The 11,375-nt window shown below is 54.9% G+C and overlaps 6 protein-coding genes across 6 annotated transcripts; 3 read left to right on the plus strand and 3 right to left on the minus strand.

Moving 5' to 3' along the window:
• Window positions 1–2: 2 nt before the first annotated feature.
• VPS33 (Vacuolar protein-sorting-associated protein 33) lies at window positions 3–2,322 on the minus strand (the record flags this gene model as incomplete). Its single annotated transcript, XM_064801117.1, has 3 exons — window positions 3–1,705; window positions 1,987–2,182; window positions 2,236–2,322. 3 exons carry the CDS (start codon window positions 2,320–2,322, stop codon window positions 3–5), a joined length of 1,986 nt encoding a protein of 661 aa, XP_064661068.1.
• A 278-nt stretch (window positions 2,323–2,600) lies between these two features.
• On the plus strand, window positions 2,601–4,257 carry HTS1 (Cytoplasmic and mitochondrial histidine tRNA synthetase; the record flags this gene model as incomplete). Its single annotated transcript, XM_064801118.1, has 2 exons — window positions 2,601–2,749; window positions 2,814–4,257. The coding sequence occupies 2 exons, from the start codon at window positions 2,601–2,603 to the stop codon at window positions 4,255–4,257; spliced, it is 1,593 nt and encodes a 530-aa protein (XP_064661069.1).
• A 1,762-nt stretch (window positions 4,258–6,019) lies between these two features.
• Window positions 6,020–6,744, plus strand: YPT35 (PX domain-containing protein ypt35; the record flags this gene model as incomplete). The annotated part of the gene is made up of 3 exons (XM_064801119.1): window positions 6,020–6,417; window positions 6,478–6,630; window positions 6,681–6,744. 3 exons carry the CDS (start codon window positions 6,020–6,022, stop codon window positions 6,742–6,744), a joined length of 615 nt encoding a protein of 204 aa, XP_064661070.1.
• Window positions 6,745–7,548: 804 nt separating this feature from the next.
• Window positions 7,549–8,101, plus strand: LTR77_003865 (uncharacterized protein; the record flags this gene model as incomplete). The annotated part of the gene is made up of 2 exons (XM_064801120.1): window positions 7,549–7,887; window positions 7,931–8,101. The coding sequence occupies 2 exons, from the start codon at window positions 7,549–7,551 to the stop codon at window positions 8,099–8,101; spliced, it is 510 nt and encodes a 169-aa protein (XP_064661071.1).
• Window positions 8,102–8,168: 67 nt separating this feature from the next.
• On the minus strand, window positions 8,169–8,963 carry LTR77_003866 (uncharacterized protein; the record flags this gene model as incomplete). Its single annotated transcript, XM_064801121.1, has 2 exons — window positions 8,169–8,649; window positions 8,689–8,963. The coding sequence occupies 2 exons, from the start codon at window positions 8,961–8,963 to the stop codon at window positions 8,169–8,171; spliced, it is 756 nt and encodes a 251-aa protein (XP_064661072.1).
• A 91-nt stretch (window positions 8,964–9,054) lies between these two features.
• On the minus strand, window positions 9,055–10,318 carry LTR77_003867 (uncharacterized protein; the record flags this gene model as incomplete). The annotated part of the gene is made up of 2 exons (XM_064801122.1): window positions 9,055–9,929; window positions 9,994–10,318. 2 exons carry the CDS (start codon window positions 10,316–10,318, stop codon window positions 9,055–9,057), a joined length of 1,200 nt encoding a protein of 399 aa, XP_064661073.1.
• Between the last annotated feature and the right edge of the window lie 1,057 nt (window positions 10,319–11,375).

Below are 11,375 nucleotides of genomic sequence, written 5' to 3' on the forward strand. Positions count from 1 at the left end.
CTCTACTGCCCGAACTCTCTCTTCTCTACAGCGGTCCCAACTGCTCGACCTCCGTTCACCAACCCTGTAGTCATGATAACAATCTTTCTGCCCTCCTTCTCCTCCATCTGCGCACTCACCAGCCTCAGCGCTGCGATTTCTGCAAACGTAACACCGCCTAGGAAAAACACCAGACTGATCTTTGGTCCTTCTTTACTGCCCCGCAACGTCTTCCTCGCGTGGGATGCATCGGCGTCATGGCCCTTCTGCGTCACGTCGACTGTGGCACCACGAATCCGGGCCACAACGTCTTCGAAGCCTTTCCAGCCAGTACCCGTAGGAGCGGACGAAGGCTGGCGAGGTTGATTGACCAAGTTGTAGAGCTGGCTCTTCTGCAGGATGCACTGCACGAGTCGAACACTGAGAGGAGCGAAACCGCTGAAGACATATGCAACGTCGTTCGGGTCGTCCTCCTGAACATCGTCAACCCAAAGCTTCAGGCCTTTGCGAAGAGCATTCCAATCGGTGGCAGTTTGACCGGCAGCGCTGCCGATTGGGTTGAGGTAGCCTCTGTGGCTTTCTCGAGGAACGAGTAGGCCCATCTTCTCCAGGTTAGCAAGCGTAAGGACATGCTGGAAACCGTATGCTTGCAGAATCTGGCGCTTGAAGTTCTCCAGATCGCGAGACCGGATGCCGTTGCTGAGGCAGCTTTCGAGACAGAGCAGGCGTAGAACAGTCTTAAAAGGTACGTCGCGGGCGATCAACTCTTCGATGTTCTCATGGGTGGCGCTCGGGTCGCTGCCAGCAAGGAGATTTTGTTGCACTTCAAGCATCTGGTTGAACAGCTCACTACGGGTGACCTTCATGAGTTCTTCAGCAAGACTTGTGTGTATCTTCAAGCTGGCCTGTTCGGCCTGGTAAGATGGTAGCTTCGAGACAAAGCTTTTCAGGTCAGCGATTGACTGGTCCTGGTTGTGGATGTTCTGTTGGTCCGACTGCAGTCGGCGCGCAGTACGATTCAAGGTCGGTCCTATAGTGGCGAAGTTGGCGTCACGTAACGATGGGTAGAGCTTATCGCTGGTATCAAGCTGGAGCTTTCGCTTCGTAGCTGTTGCTGGTGCCTGCGTGGTGCCGTTCTGCGATTGAGGTTGCGCAGGGGCTCCGCCTAGAATGGAAGACTCGACCTCCGTCTGATTGTTGGTAATGCCGTAATTTTCATCAATGAGCCCTTCGTAGGTGAGCTGGGTAGATAGCACGGTTGGAAAGTCCACGTCTCGGTCAATGATGATGAGATTCTCAATAACAGAGCTGGGTGTCAGCCCGAACGAGGTCAGGTAAGAGTTGTTAGAGTCTGCTGCAGCGTTGACTTCTTCCTCGCTTCGCATCTTCTGCAAGAGGTCGGCCAGCTTTTTAGCATTGTCACCCTTGCCCAATATTCGTGGAAACAGTCCGTACTGCTTTTGCAGACGCATCAACGCTTGTGCAGAGGCAAAGATGCAGGTCGGATCCTTCCGCAAGTAAAGGTCGTGAACGGCGGTGTCCAGCTCTAGTGATAGGACATCTTGCTCCAATGGGATGAAATGCAGTTGCAGCTGGGAGATTGTTGCTTCTCCGAGAGTTCCGTGTTCTTCGAGTACCATGTCGCTGACGCGAGTCCGTCGAGGCACCCAGATGATGGAGAACTCATGGTCAATCTGGCTTTCGCTCCGGACCAGTTTGATCTGCTCTGCTCTCGTCAGCGGTCACTCGACAGGATGACACTGACGGCTCTTCTGCTGAGTTCATAGTTGTCGTAAGTTGTGATGTATGCATGTACTGTTGGTCTTGACATGATTTAGAGGTGCACGTCAGACTATGAGGCATGCTGGCAGTACTTTCGTACTTTGCTTTGGGGATCAAGACTGAATACAAAGAGTGGAAGAGGTTGTAGTCCAGGTACTCTACTTTAAGATCCCCAATGTGTAGGAGAAAAGAATGAGGGTCAGAGCATAACGGGAAGTGACATACCAGCTACCATTCGTGCAGTCTTCGCGCTTTCGCCCCGACAGAGGAAGATGATGTTCCTCTGGCTGGAGTCGACATTGTGATTCTCAAGGAAGAAGATCTTGTCGACGCCATATTCCTGGAGCGTGCTGAACTTGACGAAGAGGCCAATGGTTCCAGCTAAGGAGCGTTCGATGACCAGGTTCTTCTTGCCCCGGACCTGCTTGATGTCAGCACAAGAATCTTGTCGTGAGCTGGGAAGGGCACACTCACGGCTTCCAGCAGCTGGAGAAGACCTCGCCTCGCCTTCTCAGTGATCTCCTGGGTGTTGATAGCCTTCACGGCCGGATGTGCGGCCATTACATTGCTGGGGAAATAGAGATGGTCGTCAAGGCGAAGAGATGCGGTTGGGGGCGTAGATACCTGAGGCATCCGGTTTTTTCGCGACTTCAAGAGAGTCTGAACATTGACTCAAGCTTGCGAACAAACAGCAATTGACTCAGATCCCTTGCATGCAACCTATACTCCGACTGTCACTCCGCTGTTCGCGACTCTCTAGAGTTTCAATCATACCGCGAACCATCACAAAGCTTCCCCAAACAAGAAGATACACAACAGAAGCATTTGACGCCGACGAGATGGGGAAGGACAAGGACAAGAACAGCGTGGTGCTGAAGGTGCCGAAGGGTACGAAGGACTGGGATGGCAAGGACATGGTCATCCGCGACAAGATCTTCAGCACCATCACTCAAGTCTTCAAGCGTCACGGCGCGGTGACAATCGATACGTTGGTCAACCTTCCCAGTCCTACGCTACATCGCATACGTACTGATACGTTATGCTTCATACAGACCAGTGTTTGAGCTCAAAGACGTCCTCACCGGCAAGTATGGCGAAGACAGCAAACTCATCTACGACCTCAAAGACCAAGGCGGAGAAATCTGCTCGCTGCGATACGACCTAACGGTCCCCTTCGCACGATGGCTGGCCATGAACTCGAGTATACAGAACATCAAGAGATATCACATCGCGAAGGTATACCGGAGAGATCAGCCTGCTATGACGAAGGGACGAATGCGGGAGTTTTATCAATGCGACTTCGACATTGCGGGCACATACGATGCTATGCTACCTGATGCGGAGATTCTGCGGATCACGTGCGAGATCTTCGAGGCGCTGGGATGGAAGGGCAGGTACACGATCAAGCTGAATCACCGCAAGATCCTGGACGGGATATTCCAGGTCTGCGGTGTGCCCGAGGACAAGCTGCGGACAATATCATCAGCAGTCGACAAGCTGGACAAGTCACCCTGGGAAGAAGTGCGGCGAGAGATGACAGAAGACAAAGGCCTGGACGGCGAAGTGGCAGATCGGATAGGGGAGTATGCCGTACTAAAGGGCGGCCGCGACCTGCTCGAAAAGCTGCAAAACAACGCCACCCTCTCCGCCAACGAGTCCGCCAAACAAGGTCTTGCAGACCTGGACCTCCTCTTCACCTACCTCAAATCCTTCTCCGTCCTCGACCGCGTCTCCTTCGATCTGTCCCTCGCGCGCGGCCTCGACTACTACACCGGCCTCATCTACGAGGTCATCACCGAAGGCTCCGCCCCCCAGACCAAAGAAGGCCAAGACCTGCAACGAGCCGGCAAGAAAGAAGCAAAACCCAACAAAGGCCCTACCAACATCGACGGCGACGAGGACCGCAGCAACGACCCCTCTGTCGGCGTCGGCTCAGTAGCAGCAGGAGGCCGGTACGACAACCTCGTCTCCGACTTCAGCAAGAAGCAACAGATCCCCTGCGTCGGCATCTCCTTCGGCGTTGAGCGCATCTTCTCCATCACCAAACAGCGCCTCGCGGCCGACAAAACCGCTGCTCCCATAAGAACAAACGAAGTCGACGTCTACGTCATGGCGTTCGGCGGAAAGGGCTTCGAAGGCCTCCTCGCCGAGCGCATGGACGTCGCGAAGCGCCTCTGGGACGCAGGCATCAAAGCGGAGTTCAGCTGGAAAGTGAAGCCGAAGCTGCCGCAGCAGTTCAAAGCGGCAGAGGTGAACGGGGTGCCGTTCGCGGTTATTCTGGGGGATGATGAGCTGGCGGCGGGGAAGTGTAAGATTAAGGAGATGGGATTGGCGGGGGATCATCCCGAGAAGGACGGGGTGTTGGTTGAGATGAAGGATTTGGTGGAGGAGGTTAGGGCGAGGCTAGCGAAGAAGGAGGAGGTGGAGATGCTGGCGGATGGTGTGAATGGGATGGGTGTGGAGGAGGGGGCGAGGGAGGCTGCTAAGACTGGGTGAGATGGGCAGAATGTGGATCTCGAGATGCACTGAGATAAAGGCGGGCGCAGGTATGCTTCTTCGATACCCGAGATGATTTGAAGTGATGGCTAGATATCGCCTGTTATGGCTGCGATGAGTGGTACGGACAGGGTCCAGGTGGAGGCTCTTTCAACTTCACTCTCAAGATCTCAATGAGAAACGAGATCCCGGCTGAACACAAAGCTCATCAACATTACCGCCATCAAGGCTTCTCACTCATTGATCCCGTCTCCGTCGTGTGAACGCTAAAACGCTGCAACGCTAATCCTGCCCAATGCTTCCCACAGCGCCATCGCTCTCGAGACTCGCTAAGCTGAACGCTGCAAACCGGACCAAATATTACCCCTGCACTTCCCGTCGTCCAACCACTTCACTTTTCTTACAACACCAACCAAACCCCACCACCAAACCCCCCAGCACCATCACACTCCCCACCCACCTCCCCCTCTCATCCCCAAAAGGCCTCAAACTCCCCGCTCCATTCCCCTCCCCCGCAGCAGCACTCCCGCTCCCCTGCCCCGCAAACCCATGATACACCGTCTGCCTCACCCCACCCTGTGTCTTACTCGCCTGCGCACCCTCACCCCTCGTCATCGTCTCCAACGTCTTATTCCCCAACTTCGGATGCTGCGCCCCACACGGATGATCCTGCCGACACGAACTCGCGCAAGCGCTGTCGGAGCGGCAATTGGACACGCATTCGTTGCCCCATTCTTGGCAGATGAAGAAGGGGAGCGTTTGCGAGTACTGGGTCAGATTTGGGGAGAGGCCGTTGGAGCAGACGCAGGCGTAGGTGAGGAGGGTGGCGTTGCAATCGTTTTGCTGGGTTTCGGAGGAGTGGGCGGGGGTTTGGAGGCAGATGCTGGGTGATGTTAGTGGTTCCGCGGATGGGAAAGACGGAGAAGGGGGGGACGCACAGAGGGCATTGGGTTTGCTGGTTGTCACACTAGTATTGTCGGAGGTCGAGGGGTACGTTCTTCGGGTTGATGACATATTCTTGTTGGGCATGGGTTGCTGCCGCCAGCGTGGCGAGGATGGTGAGGTATTTCATATTCTGTGTGTTTTTTCGGGTGGTGGAATGCTTTGGAATGCAGTTTTTCGTTTCTTGGACCTATGTATGCTGCAAGAACGATGGAGAGATCAGTATACCTTATAAGCTGACAAGTCAGCAAACGACCGCCCACCTACTTGTTGCAATAACAATGCTAGCACCTGTCGAATCTTGTTCAGATAAAGCAATTGGTTTGATATATGGTATCAGCGAGAGTCAGATCTTGCAGTCAAGACAAACGAGCGTGTGTTCGTGGCTTCCCTGGTTGCAGTGTCGGATTGTCGAACCGTTGGGCCAACTCGACGATAACGCGACTCTTCCATCTTTATTCCTCCCCAAAGCTCGAGCACAGACTCATCAAACACAATCCAGCCCGGTCGAGAGCCCCACGCGTGCACCCATCTCGCCCGGCCAGCTGCAGCATTTAGAGTGGCGACATGCAAGTGATATAGAAGCTATGGCCTGCAGTGAAGACGAAATGTGTACCCAACCAACCCCAAACAGGGATGTTATGCATAAAAAAGGCGCTAACCCCTCTTCCCGTCAGTCTAAATCGTAGAAGCGATCTCGTCTTTTACCTCTTCTGACCGCATCTCGACCCGAGTGAACGCATACTAGTAGCAGTCAGACGGACATAGCTTCACGGCTCCCCCTCTTGCCTCCAACGAGCAATCGAGAGCTGTGTTATGGATGGAACCCACGAGTCGGCCGCAACCCGCCAACGCAGATCCGCCTGCAGAGGGGCATCTCTCGCCACAATCACCACCCCCGGAGGCAAGGGAGGAACGCGGCGATGAGACACGGACTCCGCTTATGAGGAAGACTTCTGATGCGCCCCCGTACTGGACACGACATGATAGAACGATCTCGAGCGCGAGTTATCATTCTATAGGACGACCGGGAGGTGGACCGATTTTGCTGGAGGACCATTCTGAGGAGACGCATGAGCTGTCGCGGGGGTGTTGGGCAAAATCGGCGAGTATTGATGAGTACGTCCTCGTATCTGGTCCGACGGGCATTGGAGCGTACGTCGTCTGGCATTGCACAGTGCAGACGCTCAAGGGTGGCGACGTGGTGATACGGAAGAGGTGAGTGAGACGTCGCCTTGCCACCGGCAGCCAATAACCGAAGGCTAATCTCGACCTCAGATATAGCGAGTTCGACCAGCTGCGGACAGATCTCGTGCGGTCTTTCCCACACGCCGAGGCTATGATTCCTGAGCTGCCGCGGAAGAGCGTGGTGAGCAGGTTCAGGCCGAAGTTCTTGGAACATAGGAAGAATGGTCTTTCGCACTTTCTGAAGTATGTACAATTACACTTCACGACATGTATTCTCGATTAACATCTAGTAGCTGCATACTGCTGAATCCGGAGTTCGCCGCCTCGCCGATGCTGAAGGACTTCATCTTCTCGTGAATCCGGCTGCGATACTGTTGCAACTTGCACGAGACGGTTGGGAGACAACAGCAGCAAGGCCCGAGTCGTCGAAGGCTATAGCCGTGCAGACAGGACATCTGGATCCTGGTCATGAGCTGCTTACCGAAGGATGCTAAGCCTTATCAACTCCTACCACGGCAGAATATCTTTTCGACGTGCTAGCGGGGGACTGTCGACTGCCCTTCCGCTGGACTTCTGTCGGGTCAGCAACCCCAAGCAGATCTGCTTGCTGCACTGATGTGGTCCACGAATTCGCCTCGGGGCCCGTTGTCGGCGATGGAAAGGCCTCTCAAGGCCCCCCACTGAAGCTCGGCATCGGCCTCAGCCTCAGCTACATCTGGCGCTCGACAGCATCACAGACTGCGAACCGTCGTCCGCAGGGAGCTAAGCGTCTGGCGCTGTGGTTAGATCTTCGTGCCGGCACCAAAGGCTGGTGTCTGTCACCCGACGATCGGAGACGCCAGCGTAAACATCGTAAGTCTACCAAGCGACTGCGTTGTCGATGGCTACGCCTCAAACGGACACGGCGAAGGGGTGATCGACACGTGAGTCGAGTTCCCGTACGATCCCGTGGCTTTTATCCAACCCCACAAACCCCGCTTGGCAACGCCTGTGCCTTGCATGGATGAGAACAGTCGTGATGAACGCCTCACCACATATGCGCAACGACATCTTTGTGTGACTCACTTGCCTTTCTGTGGATTCAAAGAGAGCCAGCCTACCTTCATCACCATCCCACAAACACTCCTTGCCACCTCGCACAACTCCAACCAACCACCCACAATGCCGCAAAATACGGACAACAACGACCAACAAGACCAGAGCTCCGAATCACTCGCCTACACCATGACCCGCGAAGGCAACACCCTCATCACGACCTTCACCTCCGGCCCCCTGCAAGGCGACGTGATCCGTGTCGACCTCGACCAACAGCAACAGCAACAACCGCAAGACCCTATGTCGGCCGCTGACGACCAGCCCGAGGAAGAATTGCCTGCGGTATCTCATCACGACGGATACGGCCGACAGGTGTCCGAGGAGGAGTTTTTGCGGTTGTCGGCGGAGGAGATTGCGAAGGCGAGGGCGGAGGGGAGGGAGGTTGCTGGGGGGAGTCGTGATGTGGTATGTGGTTTCTAGTTTGAGTTGGCTTCTCGGGGGTGTTTAGATGGACGCTCTGCGTGAGGTGTGGCGCTGGTGCTGTGGGGATGACAGGGACCGAGAGACGGAGGTTGGTCACATTGAGGGCTCTATGGACGGACGAGGCGAAGGCTCGTGGTGTTGCTGGGTGGGCGAGGAGACAATGGAACTCAAGGCAAGCTTACCTAGAAGGAGTTGAGCGTGGTCGACTACATCAAAATCTGCATAAGCTCACGGAGCTCGATTCGTGCTTCTATCATGTAGTCTCACTGATCAAATGGCCAATTCTGACCCCACTCATTCCAATCAGCATTGAACCCATTCCCAGGAATCCAATCCGCCCACGTCTTCCAGCCCTCACGACTGCTTGGATTACCATAACCACACGAGTCCCCATGCACCTCCAACACGCCAACACTATACTCAGGCATTTTGAAATGAAAACACCCCTTCCCATTCGCCTTCACGCTCGACGTCGTGGTCTGCACGACATTATTCCCAATAGTATTCGACGCATTCTTCGGCGCCGTAATGTAGGTCAACGTCGCCTCCGCTCCAGCATTAACCTGGTCGAACGTCACAGCGAACGGAACCTCGTGGGTACTATTGTACACCACCGCCTTGACGATGTGCGATCCCGTAACGGCGCTGCGGCCAGCGACCCAGTACGCTGGATCGTACTTGCCACCTGTCGTGGGCAAAGTCTCGGTTATGCGGGTTCCGGAGAGGAGTGCGATCATGTGGTAGCTAGTTGATAGCACGGTATTGGCAGGATTCGCATCATACTCGATCAAATCCGGCACCCACTCCCAACGATTATAATTCATGAACCCCGGCGCATACGCCGCGCCGATAATCTTGTCCGCGTTGCGTTCAGCAGAAAGGAGATATATCGCTTCCGAAACACTGCCGTACCAGAACGGATACGTTGCACGTAAAGCGCCGGAGTCCCATTGTGGAGAGCTGAAGCCGGGGATATCGTATTCGACGACGGCGTACTCGCCGAGGAAGAGTGGGTGCGTGTTGGTGTAGTTGTCGAAGTAGGAGAATTGGGAGGACATTTGGAGGGGGACGGCGTATTCGTGGAAGTCGCCTGCGGCGTCGTAGGGTGGTGTCACTTCGCCGACGTCGTAGAAGGAGGCCTGCGGAGTGTTAGTCAAGTTCTTTCCAATGGGGATGGATTCGACGTGCGATTATGGTGATGTTGGGGTACTTGGCTTTGATGGCGTGGTAGAACATGTCGAAGCGGTACTGGCGGTAGGTGTGACCGCCCATGCTCAAGGAGTCTTCGTTGCCGATCTCGACGAAGCGGATTGGCCAGGGGTCGGGATAGCCTAGCTCAGCACGTCTGGAGCCCCAGGGGGTGGAGACGTCGCCCGTCAGGAATTCGAGCTCGTCGAGGGCGTCGTCGACGTAGGGCTGTAGGTCGCTCTTCGCCACGTGGGTGCCGTTTAGGTACAAGCCTGCCCAGACGTCGAGGATAGGCTCCATGCCGAGGTCTTGAGCCCAGAGCATGTACTCAACCAACCCGAGGCCGTCGGTGTTCTGGTATCCCCACGTGCCTGGGTAGCCAGGACGGTTCTCAAGCGGGCCGAGAGTCTTTTTCCAGTCCCAGTAGTACGGCGGCTGATTACCTTCCAGGTTGTTGCCTCCTGGCAGACGGAAGAGCGAGGGCTTCATGCCGGCCATGGCTTCCATCAAGTCAATACGGTTGCCGTTGGGTCGGTCGTTGTAGGTCGGTGGGAACAAGCTTAACAAGTTGAAGTTCAGCGGACCCTTGACGCCGGACGCTGGCATGGTGAATCGAAGGGTGTTGTTGCTGTCCGGTGCATCAGACGTTGGCTGGAAGGTGTAATGGTACTGCGTCCAGGCATTGCCTTTGGAGGCTACATCGACGGAAGCAGAGGCGTATGTATCTCCTGTGGTGTTCGAGACCAGAGAGACATCGACGTTACCATCGAAGCGTCCGTTAATGTAGAAGGAGCCGTTGTACTGCCAGTCCGCCTTGACTGGGAAGCCCCAGAAACCTATCAATTGTCATTATTGATCGCTTTGCGGACCAGCGTTGCAACTTGCCTTCGTTCCAGAAACCAATGGTATCCCCAGATCCGGCCTTCACCTGCATAGAGGTAGGGAGGGCATCTGACAGCGGGTTGGAGAGCTTCTTGAGGGAGAGATGGGCACCCCCAATCGGGTGCCACCACCACAAGTTGCTTGGAAAGATCTCGTTTCCTTGGAATGCTCGGTTCTGTACCAATTCTGCGTAGACTCCACCATCGCCCGAGTTATTGATGTCCTCGAACATGATTCCATACTGGGTCGGGGCGGTAGCATTGCCCGATGATCCCACATTGAAGGTCACCGCCCCAGCAGCGGCCGCAAGGGCTGATACTGAGAGTAACGACTTGAGCATCATGTGCGCGGTCGATCAAAGAAGTTGTCACATCAGGATGCTTGATAGCCTGGGACTTGCGAGGCTATTAAATCACCCACCTAAGCCGGACAACAACCGTCCTCCTTGCCGTGAAACTCCCTGTCCCGCAGACTCCAAGATTTTCCCATTGCTGGAGTCTCGTGAGTGTGTAGGAGTGGTCTGCCCTCCTCTTCGGGAGAGCCCGAGGAGACATTGTGGACGATTGTTGGTGGGAAAATAGAAGAGCATTTCCGCAAGTCCGTCATTGTGCGGTTGCTATGCGGAGTACGATGATAGAAGCCTGACAGGAACAGGAAATGATATGAGATGGCAGGGGTGGGGCTATGTGTGCAGGTCGGCTAAATGTCTTGAGAGAATCTTGAAAGTGCTTGAATGTGAGCTGAAGAGGTAGAAATGCTTGGAGCACTGTACCGTATACGTTGGGCATAGTGAATAGCGGAAAATCCTCAGTACTCGAGGCACGTGTTGAAGCGATAGTTCAGTCTGGGAGTACCCAAGTAAGTATCGGGATTCAAAGTCAGGTTCGCCTTCACATGCTTAGTCACGTGCCTTGAGCGCTCGGTCCACCTCAGTTCACAGCCAGCGTGAAGTTGACTTCGTACCTCCTCGCGGACACGGTACCCTCGTTCACACATACATATTCTGGCGAACACAGACATTCATAGATATCCAGTATTGCCATTCACTACAGATCAATCACCATACAACATGCTATCACGCCAGGCCACGAAGATCTCGCTGACCACCGCGGACATTGCTGCGTACGACCAGCGCAAGAGTGCTCGAGATGCTATGCAAAGTCAAGGATTCGATAGCTCGCAGAACAGTGAACAGAGCACCGTCGAGAACGGCGCTCATCCTAGAGAAGAGGATCTGACTCCTGCAGCCCAGACGAGGGCGGCTAGAGCCAAAGTGAGTCGTGAGCAGCGGATGGGACTTGGAGGAGGGAGAGGGTGATGGCTGAGGATGTCTCGATACACAGTCGTTTGAACAAAGTGGCGGGCTCTGGACTTGTCGGCGATTCCTTGCTTCGCCAGGA

Source organism: Saxophila tyrrhenica, assembly GCF_035928015.1.
Source record: "Saxophila tyrrhenica strain CCFEE 5935 chromosome Unknown scaffold_5, whole genome shotgun sequence".
Classification (NCBI taxonomy): domain Eukaryota; kingdom Fungi; phylum Ascomycota; class Dothideomycetes; order Mycosphaerellales; family Extremaceae; genus Saxophila; species Saxophila tyrrhenica.